Consider the following 24,007-nt stretch of genomic DNA (forward strand, 5'->3'; position numbering starts at 1 on the left):
GCATTCAAGAAACTCACAGAAGCAGAGAAGGAAAAGCACCAAAAGTGCAAAAAATGTGTCTAGATATGGAAGCACCATAACCCAAACATGCAGAGCCATATTAACTAGACCAGACGTGATCATGATAGCTGTCGCTGAAACCACATATAGTGGCATTGAAATACAAATTATCGAAAGTGGAAACTTCACAGTCACATCTGTGTACAAACCTCCAGGGGAAAAATACACTTTCTCACCACTAAGAACTTTTAACAACTAAAATACCATATTCATAGGAGATTTCAATTGCCACAGCATCAACTGGAGCTTCAGTGAAATAGATGAGAATGGACACCTACAGGAGGTGTGAGCAGACGCAAGTGGTCTCACTGTCCTTAATGACCCCAAAACTCTTTTATGAGTAAAATATGGAAGTGTAACTGTAACCTCGATAACTAGTGACTGGATTAAATGCACTTGCATGTTGCATATGCATTTGTATATTTGGCTCCTTTTCACCAGTTACTGCATATTTAAACTAAAAACTAGTGATGATGCATATTTCCACTCTGTGTTTACAATACTTAAAAAATATAGATGGATGATCTCTAGCTTCATCTAGGTTTGATGTCTCACAGATTGACCATTATCTAGAACTGCGTGCAATTGCTAACTGAGAGGCTACTGCCTAGCGAAATCATTACAGAAGAGGAACAGGAACAGGCAGACAGAGTCACTGGTCTTATGCTCGCATGCCCAGTTAATTCCCTCCGCTGTCATACCGTATGCGTTGGCAACAATTAAATTAAACTACGCAAGCTTTTAGTTGCACATCCATTGTATCAGTTTAGCTTTTTACTTACTTGTACACAGTTGAACATATTAACATGTTGTGCACCATGCCACCTGAAAAAAGAAATGTTATTTTGTGAATAGCTGACCATCCTGGAACATTTACATGTGATGGAATTGTTTTATAGTGTCGAGTTTGTTAGAAAAACATTTTGTGGAAAAAAAAAAAGTTTCAAGTAGACCAAAATGTCATATCACAGGAATTCGGAAGAAAGGACCATGAAGGACCATGACAACTGTAAGTTGCACTAGCAAAGATTTGTCCAAAGGTAACCAAAAAAGTCGGTTTAACATGGATCTATGTGAAGCCTTTATTGCAAGCAATATTTCTCTTCACAAACTTACAAACCCTATCTTCAAAGGCTTCCTCTGCAAATACTGCTTAAATCACGATATACCAGATGAATCAACATTGCATGGAAATTACATACCGACAATTTACATAAATGTTCTGGAAGAAATATGCAATGAACTCAAGGACAGCATTATCTGGATTTCAGTTGACGAAACCACAGACACTTGTGGCCCATTGCATTACAAATTTAATTGTTGGTGATATAAAAGAAGAGCCTCCTTCTGCCTATTTAGTGGCCTGCAAAGAACTTTGAAAAGTAAATCATTCTACAGTTGCCTGATTTGTGAATGAGGGTATTAGAAAAATATTTCCAGAATCTTCTGCAGATGGAAGGGTGTCCATGTTTATTTCAGATGATGCTCCCTATATGATCAAAGCTGGAAAACCCTCCAAGTATTTTATCCCAATTTGATTCATGTGATGTGCTTTGCTCATTGAGTACATTGCCTTGCTGAAGAAGTACATTCGCCATTTGTGAATATAAATAAACTGATTTCATCCACAAAGAAAGTGTTTCTGGAGGCTCCTGCTTGCATCAAGAACTGCAAATAAAAACTACCAAATGTGCCTTTACCTCCTGAACCAGTGGTAACTCATTGGGGAATGTGGGTCAGAGCTGTGTTGTTTTACAATGAACATTTCGAGACCATTTTGATAGTGCAGAGGCTTTGGCAGTTTGCCAGTGAAAGGAAGCTTTTAATGTTTCCAGTATTAAAACAGACATTGCTGTGATTAGTACTAATTTTTCCCATATACCTGCAAGTACTGAAAATGTTGAAACTAAAAGTTTGGCATTGAATGAATGTATTCTGTTAATGAATAAAATTATTCTAGTGAACTCCTCATTGCCAGAGGTGTTCCCAAGGAAACTTAAAGAAGATTTTGAAAACATTTTAAACAATAACCCAGGCTTTGAATCCTTATGCCAAATTGATAGTTTTATTAATGGGATGTGTGAACTTTTACCAGAAACAATAAGTGCCAACATAGCACCCAATTTCAAATACTGCCCATTTACCTCAGTTGATGTAGAATGGTCCTTTTCTGCTTATAAAAATGTTTTGAGTGATGGTAGACACAATCTTACTACCGAACATTTGGAACAGTACTTGGTCATTTATGTTTACAATAGAAGAAAAATGTAAAATAAATTGTAAATGATGCTTTTGTCCAATAGCATTAATTAAAAGCTAATGCTGTTAAAAAAATTAATGATTGAATGTTGTTTTTTAAATAAAATATTTCAGAACTTCTGAGAGGGCTCCTATGCATGTGATTTATCTCAAAGTTATCCTGTAAATATTGACTGTTTCTCTGTGACTCACTTGTGTTGCATCTGCTTGTTACCGACAATAATAGCAAAGAAGGAACAATTCTTGAAACATGGTATGTGCCCCATTTGGCAAATTTTTAGAAAATAATCCCAGAAAAGCCCCCTTCCTAACCCCTAACAGAAAGTATTCAGAAAATCATATCAACATTCTAAATGTACTGATTTTTTGCATGGCCAGCACTCTTCCCCATGATTAAAATAAATTTCGTGTGACCAAGGCCTTCCGTCACGTAGACCGTTCGCTAGGAGCAAGTCTTTAGATTTGACGCCACTTTGGCAACTTGCGTGTTGATGAGGATGAAATGATGATGATTAGGACAACACAACACCCAGTCCCTGAGCAGAGAAAATCTCTGACCCAGCCAGGAATCGAACCCGGGCCCTTAGGATTGATATTCTGTTGCACTGACCACTCAGCTATGAGGGGGCGGACTTCCCTGTAATTGAGGTGCACAGGTTTGACTTTGAGATATAATGCACACAGTAACTACCATGTTTTTATCTACTTTGATATTGCATATTTCGATGCTTTTCATGCATTTTTAAGCAATTTCATGCATATTTGCATGGATATTTTAAGGGTTTTATGATGCATGTAATCTGATCTTGACCGATAACGATATCACCATCTCTGACATCCAAGACTGCTGTAGTAGAAAGATTTATCAGCCCAGTCCTTGGACCCAGCACAGACAGTTGTATGCCACAATTAAGATAACTACAGTGCCATTCTGCAGAAGATTTAACTTGAGGAAGGCCAAATGGGCATCTTTTCAGGAGGAACTTGACAAAACCATTGTGGACCTCATCCTTACAGTGAAAATTACCAGGCATTTGTAAAAATATTATAAAGAATCTTGAAAGAACACATATCACAAGGCTGCAGGCAGCATTTCATCCCAGGCTTTTGTAACAGATCTAAGAAACTTCTCACTAATTACAATAAACTATATCAGAATGACCATTGCTGTACAGTGCTTATGGAAATGGTATGTGAAGTGAGGTTAAATAGATAGAAAAAGACCTTGCAGAGGATGCACATGACAACATAGCAACAGAATAGCCTGGAATCTTATCACAACGCTCGGGTGTGATCCAAAAGGCTCTAGACAGCCTCCTTAAGTAACACACAACAAAGTGCCCCATCAGCTCCACTTGAATGGAAAGTACAATGAAAAACATCAGAAAGTGAAAACCAACAGGGTCCTACATTCTCAGTGTCTTTAACAATGAAAGAACTCAATGAGGGCCTCAATAATGTGAAAAATGGAAAAAGGCTGGGGTGGATGATATGTGCACGGAGGAGATCCAACATTTTGGCCTGGGCACCAAAATGTATATCCTGCAGCTTCTCAACAACTGCTGCAATACTTATAAGATCCCCAAGATGTGGAGAAATGCAAGGATAGGGACTCTGCTGAAGTCTAAGAAGGAACCAAACTCACCATAGAATTACTGACGTATATCTCTTCTTTGTCACCAGTACATATTGTATGAGATACTCATTTTGAACCAAGTGGCAGACACTATGGATCTGAGACTTATCTGTCAACAAGCTGGTTTTAGACCTGGCAAATTATGCAGCAACCAAATTCTGTACCTAACAGAACATATAGAGGAAGGGTATGAAAATAAAAAGGTTACAGGGCTAACATTGGTTGACCTCTGCTCTACATATGATACTTCTCTTCCAGAAACACTATAACAAACTCAGAGATTACTGTTTTGTCATGGTCATTGAATCTCTCTTGCAAAGTAGACAATTTTACATAATTCTTGATGGAAAGAAGAGCCAATGAGAAATTAAAATAATGGACTGGAACAGGTAAACATTCTGGCCCTCTCCCTTATTAACTATATTATACACTATCGATCAGCCAGTACCTAATCACATCAAGTATATCTTATATGCAGATGACCTGGCAATCACAGCACAGAGGAGGACATTTGAGGATATAGAACAGAATCTGGAGAAAGCATTCAAAGTTTTGTCAGACTGTTATCAAAGTAACTCCCTTGCAAAAGCTCACTGTTTCCTGGAATAATACCACATTGGAGCACAAAGATAAACCAAGCTATCTAGGTGTAATGCTGGATAGATCTCTTCCATATAAACACCACTGTGAAAATATCCGTAAAAATATAGCCTCCAGAAATAACATTTTGTGGAAATTCATTAACAGCAAATGAGCAGCAGTACCTACTATTCTGAGAACCACTGTACAAGTGCTATGCTTCTCTATAGCGGAATATGGCTCTCCAATATGGACCAGATCAGCCCACATGAAGAAAGCCAACAAAAGCTATAATGGAACATGTTAAGTAACAACAGAATGTATGAAATCTTTACCCCTACCAAAGCTTTACAGAGCTGGTCTTGCGAGTCCTAAATCCTAAGATCATGTCACTAATTCATAGAGATGCTCAGACAAAGATTTGATGATCAACATTCTCTCTTTGGTACTGAGTGTAAGCCTGGATGACTGAGAACTTGTAAAAGATTCTTAAAAACAATCATTGAAGAACCACCACCTGATTATCTTGCAGCACAGGTAGTGATTAAAGGCTCCAGAACAAACCAGAAAACATGGGAGGACATTGAACTGCATAAGAATGGGGGTGAGCCTGGTGAAAAAAAAAATTAAATGAGAAGGTGAGATCAGGGTAAAATGGGTGATGACAGATGTGATTATGTTGCTGTGCAAAACATGTAGCACGTCCTGGCTTATTGAAACTATCCCTGCAGATGCAACCTCAATGATTTATGGCTGGGCAAGAAAGAAGCCCTGCACGTGGGCTAAAAGACAGTGACTGGTTTCTGGACACATAAAAGAAAAATTGAAGTTTGGTCGTCTTAATGCAATACTAAGGCATGCCCAATATCCTACCAAAAAAGATCTACAGATGAATAAAACTACTACTACAGTCAATAGCGTCCAGTCAATTGTCCATCATTGCCCTTGCTCAATGGTGGTGGTGGTGGTGGTGGTGGTGGTGTGTGTGTGTGTGTGTGTGTGTGTGTGTGTGTGTGTGTGTGTGTGAATGTGTGCATGTGGGTGGCTGGGTGCATGCATGAATACTTGAGCATAATTCAGATGTGAGTAGCTTTGAACATAACACTATTTTATGGAAATATCTGCGACTGTGGCACCTATTCAAGTAAAAGTAATGCAGTTTTTTTTCAGATTTACTGCATGTATTTGAATTTGTCACCATTTTTACACAATTGAAAGAAAGCTTACATAATTTAACAGTTACATTCTGACTGGCTCCCCCTTTCAATACTGCACTGTGATTGGCTGGATAGAAGAAGAGTGAGAGAGAAACATGGACATGGTTTGTCACATGATGGTGATGTCATTGATTGATAAAGAGGGGCGGGGCTTGCCAACATCTTGGATTGTGGCCCCAGTATGCCTGCTTGTAGGCAACTTGCTCTAGAACTTGACCTTAAGTTTAGTGGTTTTGCAAGTTTCAGTACCGCATTGCAGAGTGATGTGTCCCAGAGTCTTCAAAGATATACTACCAGTTCTCATTTCCATTGTTGAACATTCTTCTTCCTCATACAACAGTCTTTGTTGTATGGCTACTGTATAGCCACACAGTGGCACATTTATTTGCAATATTAACAATATGTTTAACAACTATTCCTTTTTTAAATATGTAATATGAATTCTTCACTTTCTTTCATCATTTGGTGATCATTTCTGCATCATCAGTGATTTTTTCATGTTCAGTGCCCTTTATCTGTACATGGCTATCTTTTTTTACCTCTTTAGCAAGCCTCTTTGTCTGTTCATCAACTTTTTTTTGTTTGGTTATCTTTTTTCTTTATAGAGTGATTTTTTTTCCATACTGGATAATCTGTTATCTTTATTGGATAATCTGTTATCTTTATTTTGTCATCAGTTTGCCACCTTCTTCTCTTTATTTGGTAATATGTTTTGACTGAGAATCAGTCTACATTGTTTGATGTTTTCTCTTAAGTGTATAATGACCTATTTTCATTATTTAGCACCAATTCATTTCTTTGCTACTATCTTCCCTCTTTGTTTGGCACTTGTTTTTGACTGTTTATCAAGAACTTGTTATTGAATACTACTTCTCTGTATTTATATATCTCATTCCATTTTGTCACAGTTGAGCCATGCATGGCACATGTTCCCGCCATCATCTATTTTACACCCTGTTTTTAATGTATTTCCACCTCACTACATTAATTTAAATTATTACTGTAACTGACTTGCTGCTTTACCTGACTGTGTCCAGCGCTAGCAGCACGTATCGATATATCCCCTCTCGTAGTGTCTGTGCTCGACTGCTATGTCTTTCCAGTCGTTGTCTGTCATAAGGGAATTCACTTCATGAGTTCGGGCTGCCAGTCGGTTGGGACATGTCTGGAGTGCAGTCCGGACCTACCATTCGAGGAGTTGCAAATGCGGCACTAGTGCAGTTGGGTTGGAGCAGTGAGGTGTGTGCCGACATGGCTGACTTTGACCATTGCCACTACGCAGTTCACGTCACGAGTTCGGGCTGCCAGTCATTCGGGACGTGTCTGGAGCACAGTCCAGACCTGCCAGTCGGGAGTTGCAATGCGGCACAAGTGCAGTCAGGTTGGAGCAGTGAGGTCTGTGCCGACATGGCTCACCTGACCATTGCCACTATGCATCACTTGAGCTGGGCCATGGTCTTCGTGGATCGTCGGTCAGTCATCCCACCGGACGACGCGTTTTGGCTCGCTGATCGTTCATGAGTCAGCTGTGTGTGTGTGCATCAACTCCTGATGTGTCTTCATGTGTTCTTAATTACTTTTGGGTGTCGTTCAGGTCTTCGTGCAAATGTTTGTCAGGTTGTGTGTGTGGTTGGAGTTAGTTGCACTGATGACTATTTTAGATGTTGTCAGCATTCTGAGTGAGTTGATTGGTTGTTGTGGACAAGGGAAGTTATCTCCATGTGGTGCAGTTGGCTGGGTCCACTGGCGGTCTCTGCGCACCGCCAGAGCATGTGTGGAGCTGTCCAATCGCTATGAGCTTTGGGGTTCACCGACCCAGGACATCAAAGCTGAGTGCTGTTTTAAGTACCCAAGCCTTGTCCATTCATATTGTGGTTTGTTTCAGTGGTTCACTGTTGGGGAGGTTTGTACATATTTGATTGTGGGTAATTAGATTGGTAACATTTTGTATTTGAGTTCTTATGTACCAATTGGTGGCACGCAAGTCGTTTGGTCAGTCGGTCCATGCCTGTCCCTTGGTTGGGTTCCGACGAATCAAGTGTAGCTGGGCTCACCACCTGTTTCACCTAAGTGAAAAAGGGCAGATCGACCCCCTGGAGGCTTCTGAGTGCCTTTGTCTTTACTGTTTTTCCCACCGGTGTTTATTTATCTGTTTTCAGCTACCTAAAATTTAAGACTTATGTCTATTTTTTCTTTTTTCTTAAAAATTTTGCAAATTAATTGTGAGCTTTCAGTCTTGTAACCTTATTCTTAAAATTTTCTTTCAAACTTAAACACTGCGGTCTTCTGCCTTTAAAAGATTATGGTAATATATTTTAAAATTTTGAATGTTAATTGTGGCCTTCAGCCATTAGTATTGCACCTTGCAAATGTTTGCTCCAGCTGCTTTGCCTTGAGGCTTTCTACTTAGCTGTGATATTTTTTTTTTTTTTCCATTGAACAAATATATTATAATAGAACTGACATGTGACTACATTTTCACGCAATTTGGATGCATAGATCCTGAGAAATCATTAGCCAGAACAACCAATTCTGACCATAAAAATGGCCTTGATACACTGGGGCATTGAATCAAACAGAGCTTGGATGGTGTGTACAGGTACAGCTGCCATGCAGCTTCAACACGATACCACAGTTCATCAAGAGTAGTGACTGGCGTATTGTGATGAGCCAGTTGCTCAGCCACCATTGACCAGACGTTTTCAATTGGTGAGAGATCTGGAGAATGTGCTGGCCAGGGCAGCAGTTGAACATTTTCTGTATCCAGAAGGTCCCGTAAAGGACCTGCAACATGCGGTCGTGCATTATCCTGCTGAAATGTAGGGTTTCGCAGGGATCGAATGAAGGGTAGAGCCACGGGTTGTAAGACATCTGAAATGTAATGTCCACTGTTCAAAACGCCATCAATGAAAACAAGGGGTGACCGAGACGTGTAACCCCAAACCATCACGCCAGGTGGTATGCCAGTATGGCGATGACGAATACACGCTTCCAGTGTGCTTTCACCATGATGTTGCCAAACACAGATGTGACCATCATGATGCTGTAAACAGAACCTGGATTCATCAAAAAAAAAAATGACGTTTTGCCATTCATGCACCCAGGTTTGTCGTTGAGTACAGGTGCTCCTGTCTGTGATGCAGCGTCAATGGTAACCGCAGCCATGGTCTCTGAGCTGATAGTCCATGCTGCTGCAAACATCGTTGAACTGTTCATGCTGATGGTTGTTGTCTTGTAAACGGCCCCATCTGTTGACTCAGGGATCGAGACGTGGCTGCACGATCCACTACAGCCACACAGATAAGATGCCTGTCATCTCGACTGCTAGTGATACAAGGCTGTTGGGATCCAGCATGGCATTCCATATTACCCTCCTGAAACCTCATATTCCATATTGTGCTAACTGTCATTGGATCTCGACCAACGCGAGCAGCAATGTCGTTATACGATAAACCGCAATCGCGGTACGCTACAATCCGACCTTCATCAAAGTGGAAATGTGATGGTACACATTTCTCCTCCTCACTCTAGGCATCACAACAACGTTTCACCAGGCAATGCCGGTCAACTGCTGATTGTGTATGAGAAATCGGTTGGAAACTTTCTTCATGTCAGCATGTTGTAGGTGTCACCACCAGCGCCAACTTTGTGTGAATGCTCTGAAAGGCTAATCATTTGCATATCACAGCATCTTCTTCCTGTTGGTTAAATTTTGCATCTGTAGCACATCATCTTCATGGTATAGCAATTTTAATTGCCAGTAGTGTATTTTATTTGCCTTTTTTAATTGCATTTTTATCTTGTTGATTTTTAAGATCTCTTGTTTTTAAACATTGTGGCCTTCTGCCTTTAAAAGTCTATAGTATTTTAAAATTTTGAAACTTAATTGTGGCCTTCAGCCATTAGTATTGCACCTTGCATCTGTTTGTTCTATCTGCTTTACTTTGAGGCTTTCTACCTAGCTGTGACAGATGTTTTTTTAATTATTTTATTGCTATTTTAATTGGATTTTTTTATCTTGTTGTTTTTTAAGGTTTTTTGTTTGGAGACCTTCAGCCGTGAAAGAGTTGCATTTGGTAAAGGTTCGGCTATGTGCCGCTTTGGTTGTAAATATGTTATTAATTCACAATAAATTACAATTAGAAGGTGAATTTGACCCCAACCTTATTTGGCCCTTTCCAAAATCCTAATTACCTGTTCTGCCCAGTGGGTTCAGCATGTGTTTCAACAATCTATTTTGATTTTCTTTAGTGTTTATAGTATAGTTAGTGGCTATCTCTTTTGTGTTATTTTCTGAACATTCTTTCAGCATTTTTCTGTATACAGTACCCCTTCCTGTTGCTCTATCATTTTTCCCATTCACATGCAGTGGGCCAAATTACCTCTCATTTTTGCAGTACACTCATCATTTTCTCTAACCCTTATCCTCAATATCAACATCGTGAATACATAAAGACAGGCATATGAATGTGCTTAAACATTAGTAATTACATTTTAGTTTATTGTATAGTAAAGAATGGCATCATTGTATTGAGTCCAACTGTATGATAGATAGGCTAATTTTAAAAGTAATAAAGTTCAAAGTACCATTTGACTGATTCACTGTACGCCCTAGTTGGTGGATAACCTATTTTGTAGTAAAATTTTCAGGTGCATAATTTCTCTAATTTAGTCAAATTCTTAGTGATTTGTTTTGATTAGCATTGCATTATCTGAATTGGAAGAATTGGGGCAATGAGAGAATAATATCAAATCTGGAAATTAAACAAGCTTAATGGTTCAAATAATGACAGCAAATTTGGGTGTGCCTGAACTTCTAGTATAGATATATTTTTAATTATTGTGTTCTCAGACAAAATAAACTAGTTATGGGGTAGAGGGAAATTAGAGCTTTCTAATGAGCTAGGGCTTTTGTGAATAAACAGTTCATTGTTCTCCACATTTGCTGGATAACCTAGCATGGGAACAATTTCAATTACTGATTTCTCTCAAAAGGAAACATGGCATTAGACTCACCAGGTTCAAATTGTAATATGAATAATAAGGTTATACAAAATATTGTATGAATAGTAATTTGGCAGTTTTAGATATACTAACATAAACATTGCTTGTGTGCTTGGAAACTGTCAAAAGATAAGAGAAAGAAATTAGCTATTTAAAAAAAGTAGAATGGTAATGAATGGAGTAAGTCCATCTTGCTACATTTCATACTTCTCAATACATTTAATTGTTGATGGCTTTTTCACACAAAATATCCAATTTCAGCTGCACATCAATCACAATGCAAGCAATAAAAAGAATTTGTATGTAGAATTTGCCTCCTTTTGCAGCATTCAGTGTGGAGTTATATGCTTGGTGCCAGCGCCGGCTTTAGGGTGGGGCGACCCGGGCGGTCGCCCAGGGCACCGGGGCCCAAGGGGCGCCACGTACTAAACGCATGTAAAAAAAAAAAAAATTACAATTTACAATCACCCATTTCGCGAAACTAAAATATTATTCAGTCTCATTCAACATACATCACTAATCTCACGAATGCGCGATGAATTCGGGGTAGCAGAAGAGATATCATGCTGAATGCAATCTTCGTATTGTCTGCAACCATCCATTTTTGACGCGGGCTAGCACGGGCTCTACCAAAGCGCCTCTCTTATTTGTTTCAAGAACTGCAACAAGGAAGAGCCCATGCAGCCGCACCACCTCTCGTTCACAACAGAAACTACCGGTCGCTCCAAATAAAAGAAAATACAGACTGTGAAATATACATTACATTATGATTTAATTAATACGAATGTATTTATATCGAATATTTGTGACTTAATGACTCATGTACATTAATTAATAGATCATGCAATGCGTGCACTTCATTCATAGAGAATTCTCCCCTAACGTACTGAAATAATACAGCGCCACACAATGTTTGTTAGACTGCATATGTTGGCAGCGCTACAATTTGCACCCGCATGTCAGTAATTGTCAGTAAGAGTCGGAGGCACCGGTCATGTTTTCGTGGCTGAATAATTGTGAGTGAAACGAGTGTCGTGACTGTGTCAACATTTTAATTTTCTGGTAAGTGTGAAAAACATTTTTATCTTTCAGTTCAGGTTTTTTTCTAGTTACGTCTACTGATAGGTGAATTTCTTTATTTGTTATAGATCGAATATTGTGGTCGCGAAATAGAGCAGTGTCCAAGCAATAATTTGTCAAATTATTAAATCATGCCAGAAGAGAAGGAAATGATTAAAAAAAAAGCTTTCTGGTTCAGAAAATCGGAAAAGAAAAGCTGAAAAAGAAAACGTTCTTGAAGAAACTAAAAAGCACATAAATATTTATAAGTACCTTAAAGGAAATTCTAAGGCAAATACTTCAGATATTGAATCAAAAGTCCATGTATCAGCAAATATTTCTTCAGACTGTGAACAATTATACACAAAAAATATACAATCACCTATTGAAGGTGATCAAATTGACCAGCACAGTACCTCTTTGCATGAATCCTCTGATATTTCTCCAAGTCAAAATCAACACATGACATCTGTGGTTGATGAAAGTATCAACGTTCTTGCAATAAAAGAATACAATGTTTCTGATGTAGGTACGTGGCCAAAAGTACTTAATGCTAGAGATATAGATCGCATTATAATATGTGGACCCTCACAAGTATGTCTAAATAACTTTCCAAAAGATGAAAATGGGCGTCATTTCTCTTCAACTCATTACACAAGAAAACTATCAAACGAAGAAACTATCAGACGACGGTGGCTAGTTTATTCTGTATCAAACAACAGTGTCTTTTGCTTTTGTTGTCGACTGTTTGATTTAAAATTAACTACTAATTTGACTACCACTGTGGGTTTCAGAAATTGGAAACATTTAAGTGAAGCTCTGAAACTGCATGAAAATAGTCCTAACCACAAAAAAGCATTTACTCAATGGACTGAAGCTGAAATCAGGTTTAAAGCTGGATTAACTATTGACAAGGAAGAACAAAAGCTAATTTCTAAAGAAAGTTTACGATGGAGCAATGTGCTTCAAAGATTGATGCACATTACTTTGTATTTGGCTGAAAATAATACGGCATTCAGAGGGTTATCAGATAAATTATTTACCCCAAATAATGGAAAATTCTTAGGTCTTGTACAGTTATTGGCAAAGTTTGATCCAATCATGGAAGAGCACGTCAAACTGGCATTGAGTGGTGATTTGGCTGACCATTATTGCAGCAAAAATATACAAAATGAATTAATAGAACTCATGGCATCACACGTTATGTCTACAATCGTATCCCGCATAAAGGGTTCAAAGTATTATGCAATCATAGCTGACTGTACTCCAGATATAAGCCACAAAGAACAACTTTCGATAACTTTAAGATGCGCCGACATAACAGAGGATGGCGCAAGTGTAAAAGAACATTTCATCTCATTTCTGCAAATAGATGATACAACCGGTGAAGGTCTCACAGAAAGCATTTTAAAAACATTGAGTGATCTTGACCTTAACATTAATGACTGCAGAGGACAGGGCTACGATAATGGCGTGAACATGAAGGGGAAAAATAAAGGCGTCCAGAACAGAATTAAGAAGTTAAATCCACTAGCTTTTTTTGTGCCATGTGGATGCCGTAGTTATAATTTGGTATTGTGTGATGTGGCAAAATCATCAGTAAAATCCGTGACACTGTTCGGAATGTTACAAAAAATGTTTAATCTATTTGCTGGATCGGTAAATAGATGGAAAATTTTGACCGAACATTTGAAGATATACACCCTGAAAAATGTAAGTGACACACGCTGGGAAGCTCGAATTGATAGCGTCAAAGTGGTCCGTTATGACGCTTTGGTTTCCTTGGCCGATGCTACTGAACAAAGTGATGCTGCGGTGTCACACGAAGCGACAACACTAGGAGGACAATTAAAAGACTTCAGCTTCATTGTTTCTCTCGTGACATGGTATGATGTTCTGTTTCAAATTAACGTTGTGAGTAAAGCAACTTTGTCGAGTTTATGGGAATCCTTGACAAATGTTGCTCTTATTTGGAAACATATAGACAAACAGGTTTCGAACAAGCTATTGTAACAGCAACTGAACTGGCTTCGGATCTTGATACGCAGCCATCATTTAAACCACAAATGCGATTAAGACGTATTAAACGCAGGCCGGGTGAAGAGGCTGTTGATGATCAAATAACTGACCCAAAAAAGAAGTTTAAAGTAGAGTTTTTCAATGCACTGTTGGACACCATGCACATATCCATGAAAGAAAGATTTGAACAGATGCAAGAATTTTCTGCGACGTGGAGTTTCTTGTTTGACATTAAAAAAAATCAAAATAAAGAAGAACTAATACAATGCTGTTCTAAATTACAAGAAAAGTTAACTGTCAACATGAAGTCAGATATTGATGGAAATTTGCTGTGCGACGAAATTTTAGGCCTGCAACACTATCTCGAAGACAGCCAGGCAACGCCTATTGAAGCCTTAAACTTCATAAAAAAGCATAATCTTCAAGAGTTATATCCCAACATCTGGATAATGTTACATATTTTGCTAACAATACCAGTGACTGTCGCAAGCGGCGAACACAGTTTTTCCAAACTGAAGTTGATAAAAACGTACTTGCGGTCTACAATGTCTCAAACAAGACTAACCAGTTTGGCCTCACTGTCCATTGAAAATGAAGTTGCAGAAAACCTGGACTTTGCTAATCTGATCAGAGACTTTGCCGACAGAAAAGCGAGAAAAGTAAAATTTTAGTTGTTTATAATTGTTTTTCATTAGGCGTAATATGTTTTGTGTTCAGATGACTGACAGAAAATATAGGTTTATGGCTTACAGTTATATTAAATTCAATAAAAATATGGTACCCAATTCAAAATTAGTGTTTTTTCGTTATACATATTACCTCCTATATATAAAAATCAATTGTTGTATGTTAGTCTCACCAAAACAAAGAAATGGCTTGACCAATTTGAATAATTTTTGTTTTGTTTTGTTCGCTTTAGTACAGGGGTGCTTCAGAAAAGAAAAGAAATATTTGGGATATACGAGCCTGTTTCAACCACATTTTACGCATCTTTTCTTTGTTTGGAACACACAAAAACAATTTTCTGGAGTTTTTGTAGATGTACAGTGCAGTACTATGCAATATTTTTAGACAATTTCCCAAAACGTGAATGCCCAAACAATATATCACTGCTATACTGACTGTTACGGCAGCGACAGCAGCATGCTGGACTGGCGTCACAGGCTACACAAGACTCACATGGAGCGTCTTAGCGGGCTTTCAGATTATTTGGATTTCATTTCCATTTAAAAAAATAAAATACTCAAATTTATGATGGAAAAAACCATGTTATGATCATAAGATGACGCCATTAACCACTTAAGACCATTTCTAGAAAACAGTCAAATACCGTGTTGCAAAGCACTGCCAGGTTCGCTATTTATACAATAAAGGGCGCCAACTGGACGACTCGCCTGGGGCACCTGGATGGCTAAGGCCTGCCCTGCTTGGTGCCATGGTATTCAACAAACTACCATTGTGTGTAAATGAAGGGAATGGGTTTCCCATTCAGTTCAAAATAGATTAAAAAATTCATTAGTCATTCCTTCTACATATTATCTGAATATTTGTATTCAAAGATTTAAAAGTTTTAACTGTTAAGTGGCAAGTTGCAGAGATTATTATTAAGCTGCATGATGAGTAGAAATGTATCATTAACAGTTTTCTGTTGTTACGGATGTAGTTAACTTTTTTGAAAAATGCCAGAATAATGAAGTAATTACTAAGCTAAAATATCAATTATTTAATATAATTGGAAAGGAGCAGTTTTTTTCAGAATAATTGCTTTCTTCTAATGTACTTTGTTAAATTTAGTTGTTGTAACAAAGTATAAGAATAATTTATTGTTTATACAGCGTAAAAATTAAATTTCTGTATTTTTTTCATTTTTATGTATAATTTACCTCATTCCACCTCATTACAACTAAAATCTCTTTCTTTTGGACTGCTTCTATGTTGTCTTTCATATGTTTACCTTGCGCATTCTGTTTGTTAAAAAAGTTTTGAGTTCGTGCTGATATAATTTCATAGGACAGTTATCCCAGAAAATCTTATATTGTTGAATATGAGTGTAAAACAATAACTGTATTTTCAGTCAAGAGTCTGGAGAAACAGCTGTGCCACCTAGTGAGTCTGTGGCATCAGTGCAAAGTATGGATGAACAGATATCAGAGGAATCTCACTCTGGTAGTGCACAGCATGTTGAAACACAGCCCACCCCTGAACAAAAGCCCATGAAATGTGAGTGATTACAGCAAAGCATTAGCTGTCACCTGTGTAATATAGTTACGTAACTGCATATCTTCTGATTAAAGATGGACAAATTTGTTAAGTCATTAGAGTTTCATTGTAGAATACTAGACTTAGCATCATTTTGTGCTACAACTCTTGAACTCTTTAATTTCTGTACACAAATCTGTTTACAGCATCACCTCCTACTATTGAGGAGATGGCATTACAAAAGGATAGAACAATGGATTGTGTATTAACACATCACGTGAAAATAAATCCTGTGTATGTTCTGAAAGCCCTTAGAGAATTTATAAGTGATTTTAGCAGCAAAAGACAACAGTAAGTTTATTAAAAAATATTAATATGGATACCAGGTGATACTAGCAAACAATAATGTTCATCCTATATTTTGTTTCAGAACATATGTTAATCTTGAGTCACGTTTATCAAGGAAAAGAGATACTGTGTCAAGGCTCTTGTCAACAGATGATGTAACAGCATATTGGAAGAAGTTTGAAAACATTTTTTCTCCAAAAGCAATACAGTTATGGGACTGTTTATACACAGGGCTGCAAAAATATCATTGTGTATTGAGAGGTACAGTTATTAAAAATTCAACTACACAGTTTGACATACTTTATTGAGCTTCCCATCAGGTGAACTTCAGTGATGTTTTACACATTTATTTGGAAGGCACAGTATAAAGCTGTTTTAATTGTTTTCCAACTTGTTTCAATCACTGATTCTCTCTCTCTCTCTCTCCCTCTCCCTCTCTCTCTCTCTCTCTCTCTCTCTCTCTCTCTTTTGTCCTTGTTGTTGAATGGTTTCATGTTTATTAATTCATAGCTGTAGAAAACACTGTATCAAATTTGCATACCACAAAAAATGGCTATGTGTAGCAATTTGTATTTCTACTCCAAAATAAAGCAACATTTTTTTAAAAATTTGGATATATTTACAACAGTTAATTACCAAACAAAAAATCTGATAGCAGAGAAAAAGAATATAATATTCAAATATATAATACTTCCCACAAAATACTATAATTATTTGAATGAGTAATATATCACAGTTGTTGATTGGCTACTAAAAATAAAGAAATGCTTGTAGCTTCACTGTGCTTCTGTGGTTGCAAAATAAGATTTTGAAGGTAATGTTGCATCAGTCAGTATGTAAGCAGCAAGTATCTGAAATGAACAATCTTATAGCACCACTCACCAGTTGTGAGGTACATTCTGTCATTTGCTTCCAGCTGGTAGAGGGAATCAACAACATTGAAATTCATTGTCAATAGTGATATGGGTATGAGAATGGGGTGTTGTGAGGGAGCTGTGCAGAAAATTCATGGTTGGCCACACAGATATGCATGATGAAAGTGGTCTGAGAAGATATTCATATGTGACTTATGAACTTATGCAACATTTTAATGAACTTGTGCATGCGAGATGTTGATTCACAATTTCTGAATTTTCTGAAGATGTGCTCCAGGTGTCAAGTGCAACCCTCTTTAACATTGTCACTGAGAGGTTACATTACCACAAGCTTTGTGTTAGATGCACCTTGAAATGTCTTACAGATGCTCATAAGACTGAAAGAATGGGTTTGGCTTTGGCATTCCTTTAGCACTATCATGAAGAGAGTGAGGAATTCTGAACAGAATTGTGACAGAATGGGGCATGGGTGCTATAAGTGATGTCTGAAACTAAAGAACAGTCCAAACAGAGGATCCACACTCATTCTCCCAATAACCCACAAAAATTCAAGCAGCTGCTGTCAAACAGCAAAATGAAGGTTACAGTTTATTTGAATTGCAAAGGAAATTTCACAGCAGATTTCATGAGAGTAACATGTGAGAATACTGCAACATCACAAGTTTATTGTAATGCTCTTACAAAACTTTGAAGTTTAATCCAAAACAAACTGCCTGGGATTATTACCAAAACAATCATTCTCCTTATCATGACCCCATACTGTGAACTGAACAAAGGAAAAACCGCCTTTTTGGCTGGTAGATTTCTCAACATTCTCCCTATAGTCTGGACATGGCATTAAGCAGCTTTCATCTCTTCCTTAACATGAAGGCTTGGGTGGGTTCAAAGCTGATCTCAACTGGCTGAAACACCATCTGGTACCATACTTCAATGAAATTGTGGGAATCGTGTCCCTCACTTAACATGATAGGCAGATACCACATGTTTGCTAGATGTGGAGGGTAAAACAAATAGTTAAAGCATGAGAACAATGTAACAAAGACATCCAAATGCTAAACAGCCCCTTTATTGGAAAGGTAAGAGGCACAATTAATAGAGAATGCATTGGGTGGGGAATCAGTTTACACAGTTTTTTAGGCAACATGAGAAACATCTTAAAATGTTTTTGAGATATGTTAAATGGGGCTAATCTAACACAGTGGTAAAGGAAATATGCAAATACAAATAAATGAACTTAGAGGTACCATGAGTGTATCTAATCTAACACTGTGGTCAAGGCAAAATATAATCACAAATAAAAAAACCTGAGGTACTGTGGGTGAGGCTAATCTAACACATTTGGGAATTTTGGTCTTTAATGGATTCATGTGTGGCACTGTAGTGGTTGTATAGTTCAGAAAAAGAGGTCAGATCATGGTACATTCACTGTAATTTAATGGGCTTGATGAGGTGGATACTCCACACTCAGGACATGAGACAGTGAGGTCAGTGCTGAATAATGTTACCCTGAAGTATTGTACCAATCTCACCCCCTAGTTCTCCTTGGTCATGGGAGCCAGCAGTTCTGTCTGGTTTATAGACACAAAAAAATGAGCTTGTCATTGATGTCTTCATCGGTTGTGTGTCTAGCTCGTAACCCTACAGAAGCCATTAAGTTCTGATAATGAAATAACTTGAACATAAACTTAACACCAAAGAAGCATTTAATAGCTGCACCCATCATGTGGAGTATTTGGTGTCAGAGTGGGAAGTGCCAGTTGGCAATACTTTCTGTAGCATGCTTTAGCAGAAAACCCAAGAGCTGCAGGAAAGAGGCATATGGCAGACAAAACTCTTCTCCTTGGATGCATACAGTTTGCAATGCATCTTTCTTCTGTCTGGTGACATGTCATCTGCTGTAGCACAAGATCGTCTGATAAGGAATATGTGTGGTGGACATGAATGCATAAAAGTGCATTGCAACAAAGTGATAAAGAAGCTGGAGTCAAAGTTTGACAAATGTTTGAATTTGGATGGTGACTAAGTTGAAGAGTAATGTCAACATGTAACAACAGATTGTATACAAAACAAATTTTCTATTTTTCTTTTTTAATAGTCAATTGGAGGTTAATTTATGAATAGCCTTCATATATTCAAATTTCTACATTTTCATCAACATCCATACTCTACAAACCATTATGAAGTGCATAGTGCAGGAAATTCCCATTGACCCCATATTAGGCTTTGTTCCTGTTCTATTTGAGTAAGGAGCTGGGAAGAATGACTGCTTAAATGCGTCTGTGCATCTGTAAATAATCCAGTCTCGTCTGCCTGATCCTTGCAGAAGTAATCCATTGGAGGCTGTAATATATTCTTAGATTTCTCATTTAATACTGCTTTCTGCTAAAATATTTCTGTTTGCTGATAACAGTAGCTTGGTAGTAAAGGATATTGAGTTCAATGTGGGCAGTGTATCAAGTAGTGCAGTTCGAGACATGTGTTCATTGCTTTTAGAAAATAAATTGATGCTAAATCACAGTAAGACTCAATTTTTACTATTTCTAACACACAATACAGCTAAACTGACATTTTGGTTGCTTATAATGTGCATATGATTCATGAATCTGAGCAATTCATATTCCTAGGTGTTCAAATAAACTATGAGATCAAAAGTATCCAGACACCTGGCTGAAAATGACTTACAAATTCATTGCACCATCCATCGGTAATGTTGGGATTCAATAAAGTTTTGGCCCACACTTAGTCTTGATGACAGCTTCCACTCTCACAGACATATGTTCAATCAGGTGCTGGAAGGTTTCTTGGGGAATGGCAGCCCATTCTTCACGGAGTGCTGCACTGAGGAGAGGTATTGATGTTGGCCTGGCATGAAGGCGGCATTCCAAAACATCCCAAAGGTGTTCTATAGGATTCAGGTCAGGACTCTGTGCAGGCCAGTCCATTACAGGGATGTTATTGTTGTGTAACCACACTGCCACAAGCTGTGCATCATGAACAGGTGATCGATCATATTGAAAGGCGCAGTCGCCATCTCCGAATTACTCTTCAACAGTGGGAAGCAAGAAGGTGATTCAAACATCTGGATGAACATCTGTGCTGCGATAGTGCCATGCAAAACAGCAAGTGGTGCAAGCCCCCGCCATGAAAAATGTAACCACACCATAACACCACTGCCTCAGAATTTTATTGTTGGCACTACACACGCTGGCAGATGATTTTCACTGGGCATTCACTATACCCACACCCTGCCATCAGAATGCCACATTTTGTGCCATGATTCATCACTTCACACATATTTCCACTGTTCAGTTGTTCAATGTTTACACTCCTTACACCAAGCAAAGCATCTTTTGGTATTTACCAGTGTGATGTGTGGCTTATGAACAGCCACTTGACCATGAAATCCCAGTTTTCTCACCTCTCGTTTACTGTCATAGTACTTGCAGTGGATCCTGATGCAGTTTAGAATTCCTGTGTGATAGGCTGGATAGATGTCTGAGTGTCACACATCACAACCCTCTTCAACTGTTGGTGGTCTCTGTCAATCAACAGACGAGATCGGCCTGTATGCTTTTGTGCTGTACATGTCCCTTCACGTTTCCACTTCAATATCACAGCAGAAACAGTGGACCTACAGATAATTAGGAGTGTGGAAAACTCACATACAGATGTATGACACAAGTAACACCCAATTACCTGACCACGTTCAAAGTCCCCGAGTTCCGCAGAACACCCCATTCTGCTCTCTCACGATGTCTAATGACTACTGAGGTGACTGATATGGATTACCTGGCAGTAGGTGGCGGCACAATGCACCTAATAGTAAAAAGGTATGTTTTTGGAGTGTCTGGATACTTTTGATCACATAGTGTAGATGGGAAGCTGTTGTAGAACGCCCATTTCAATTGAATGCTTCTATATTTACCCTTAGAACACTAAATGCAATAGATGATAGTCCATCACAAAAAATATTGACCTCTTTTCAGTAGTCTGGGAGTTCTGACATTGGCCTCTCAATATACGTTTTCTTTAATACCATATGTTGCTAACAGTGTGAACTTATTCCCAATAATTAGCTGCTTTCAGAAAGTTAGTACAAAACACAAATCCAACCTACATTTGTCCCACACCTCCTCTGCTCATATCTGTTCTGTTGGGAAGTTTCTGGAAAAAATATAAGAAAATTCCTGTGTTAAAATTGTTGACAGTACTAATAAATACTCAACAGCTTTATGTTGGCATACGATTTTTGAATATTTTATTTTATTTATTATTAATTTTTCTGTTGTTAATTTCATACACTGACTCACTCCATGACCATGGAAATTTATATCTCAGTTTGATTCTACAGAATTAGACATGAAAAATAAAATAAAAAATAAAAACTTAGATTATTTTGCATTTACATTTATTTCTCTATGCACTTCAAACTAACTTCAGTTTGCAATTTCACATACAAAATATTATGTTTTCACTTGTGATCAAAGTGTTTTATAGGCCTCCCACTTAGGGATTTTTACCCATACCTGATTTTATAGTTATTATTTGTCAGAAACTGTCTGATAGTCCAAGATCGTTTACCCATACATCACACTCTTCGCATTCCATATTTATGACCACATGTTCCATTACTAAAGCTGACACTGTAGTTACCCTGCTGCTAGTTTCATCTATGACATTTGTTTTTGTACGTATGTACCTACACCAAATTGTCTTATCTTTTGTTGTTGAGTATTTATCTAGAACTTCTGTTAATTTATTTAAAAAAATATCCCCCACCCCCCACCACCACCACTAGTTGATAAAAACAAACAAATGATTAATTCCTTGTTGACAATAAGCTCCATTAAGTCAGTAGCTGATATTTCAAAGTGTTTGTTTCACTGATAGTATCAAGGTTATGTCTCAGTTTAAACAAAGTTCCTTTTCTGGTTTTAGTGCCTGATTCTCCAGTCTTCGAAACTGTCCTACAGGAAGAGTCTATCCTTTCATATGATTATAAAGTAAATATCAGGTTTCTGTGTCCCTTCACCAATGCTCAGCTGCACAAACTACAACATAGTTCAAAAATTGGAACTGAACTTCAAATTAGTGTATTTTATTTTTATTGACTGCATTGTCTAATGATGGATTGTTATGTCTGTGAAATGCCCAATGTTGCTTGTTCCACTGGTGTCTTTTTCTTTAGGACATCCAGTAGGTGGCTTTTTGGTATGTCAGAGTCTATCTTATGAGTGCTTATTACAGAGTTTTTGAAAGTGATGAAGAAATTCTTTACATTTGAGATGCTGTTGTTGGGATTTATCCTAAAAGAGACCTACTTCTTCTACCTATGACAACCAGTATTTAATCATGCATGGCTTTAGTCTCACCCACTATACTTTCACTACATATCACTTCCAATTTTTCATTTCCAGTCCATTTGAGGGTAGTTAATAGTTAATGAACCTCAGCTGTCAAAAGTTGCAACTTATACTACAAATCCGGACCACTTTTGGTTTGCTGATCACATCATACTGTTTGCACATAAACTTCAGCAATGAGTGGAATAGAAAATTTGAAAGTAGCCCTGATAATTATTTCTTTTAACATCAAAATAAAGAATAAAAAACTGAGAAAAAATAGTACAAATTAACAGTGAGGTCATGAACCAATTGGCAGTTTTTGTGATTATGGCAGTTTGTAATTTTTAACTTTTTTATCTATTTACTCCAACTTTTTTATCTATTTACTCCCTAACAGTGTACATTGTATGGATGTACACAAATACTTTAAAATATTGTATACTCACCTGCCATTTCCCACCCCTCCCCCCAAAATCCACATGTGCATGCACGCGCACGCACACACACACACACTCACACCCACACCCACCCACCAACCCACACACACACACACACACAAACAAACACACACACACACACCAAATTAAACACAATACTGTTTCACAGGTATGGCTACTTTAGTTATTAACAAGGTTACCTATAAATACAATCATTTTACTTAGATGTACATAGATAATTTCCCCTTTATGTTTGCACATTCATATATTTTTCAATATTGTAGAAGACATGTTATTAAAAAAGTGCTTCAGTTCTAATGTGAATTTATGAAATTATTTAATTTTCTTTGCTGTAACTTCAAAATCAGGAAGTCCTGGCTGATTAAATCAAATGCCATGAATAAATTTAAGAATATCCCACAGCTTAATTTATCTCTCTCATAGGTATTTAGAACCATTTTTATGAAATGTAAGACCAGTGTTTCTATTGATCCACTCTTTAGTAAAGAATTATTTGAAAGAAACCTATAAATGACCCCACAAATGAAAGCCAGGCAGAGCTAAACAACAAAAGTATTCTGTGGGTATATCAAGGTGTAGCTCGTAATCTCGTAATTAAAGGCTCTGCGACAGAATAGCCTAAATGAAACATTTAAGTATATTGCACAATAATGGATTACAGAATTAGAAATCATCGCGACAAATCGGAAATTCAGGAAGATTTGTAGTGGTTTTGTGCACACAACTTTCATTGAAGCAACGAGTTCAGTAAGAGAGCATTTTACTAGACATGGACTGCACAGAAACAACCTAGGCAAGAAAGTGCTGGCCAAAGAAATTCTCCAGGTGATAAAGACAGCAGGAGTGGATGCCTGTGTAAAAATAGCACTACCTGCAACAGGTTTTCTGCCAATGACAACAGAAAAGAAAAGTGCACTAACAGCATATGAGGAAGAAACATGTAAAGCGT

General features: G+C 37.7%; 1 protein-coding gene across 1 annotated transcript in view; it reads left to right on the forward strand.

Annotated features, from left to right (window-relative positions):
• The window catches only part of LOC126153794 (dynein regulatory complex protein 1), a 385,975-nt gene that overhangs the window by 312,736 nt on the left and 49,232 nt on the right, over positions 1-24,007 (forward strand). The window contains exons 11-13 of the mRNA XM_049916094.1: positions 15,908-16,053; positions 16,239-16,383; positions 16,463-16,641. Of these exons, the coding sequence (XP_049772051.1) occupies positions 15,908-16,053; positions 16,239-16,383; positions 16,463-16,641 (470 nt within the window). The remainder of the gene's footprint in view (positions 1-15,907; positions 16,054-16,238; positions 16,384-16,462; positions 16,642-24,007) is intronic.

Source organism: Schistocerca cancellata, chromosome 2 (genome assembly GCF_023864275.1).
Source record: "Schistocerca cancellata isolate TAMUIC-IGC-003103 chromosome 2, iqSchCanc2.1, whole genome shotgun sequence".
Classification (NCBI taxonomy): domain Eukaryota; kingdom Metazoa; phylum Arthropoda; class Insecta; order Orthoptera; family Acrididae; genus Schistocerca; species Schistocerca cancellata.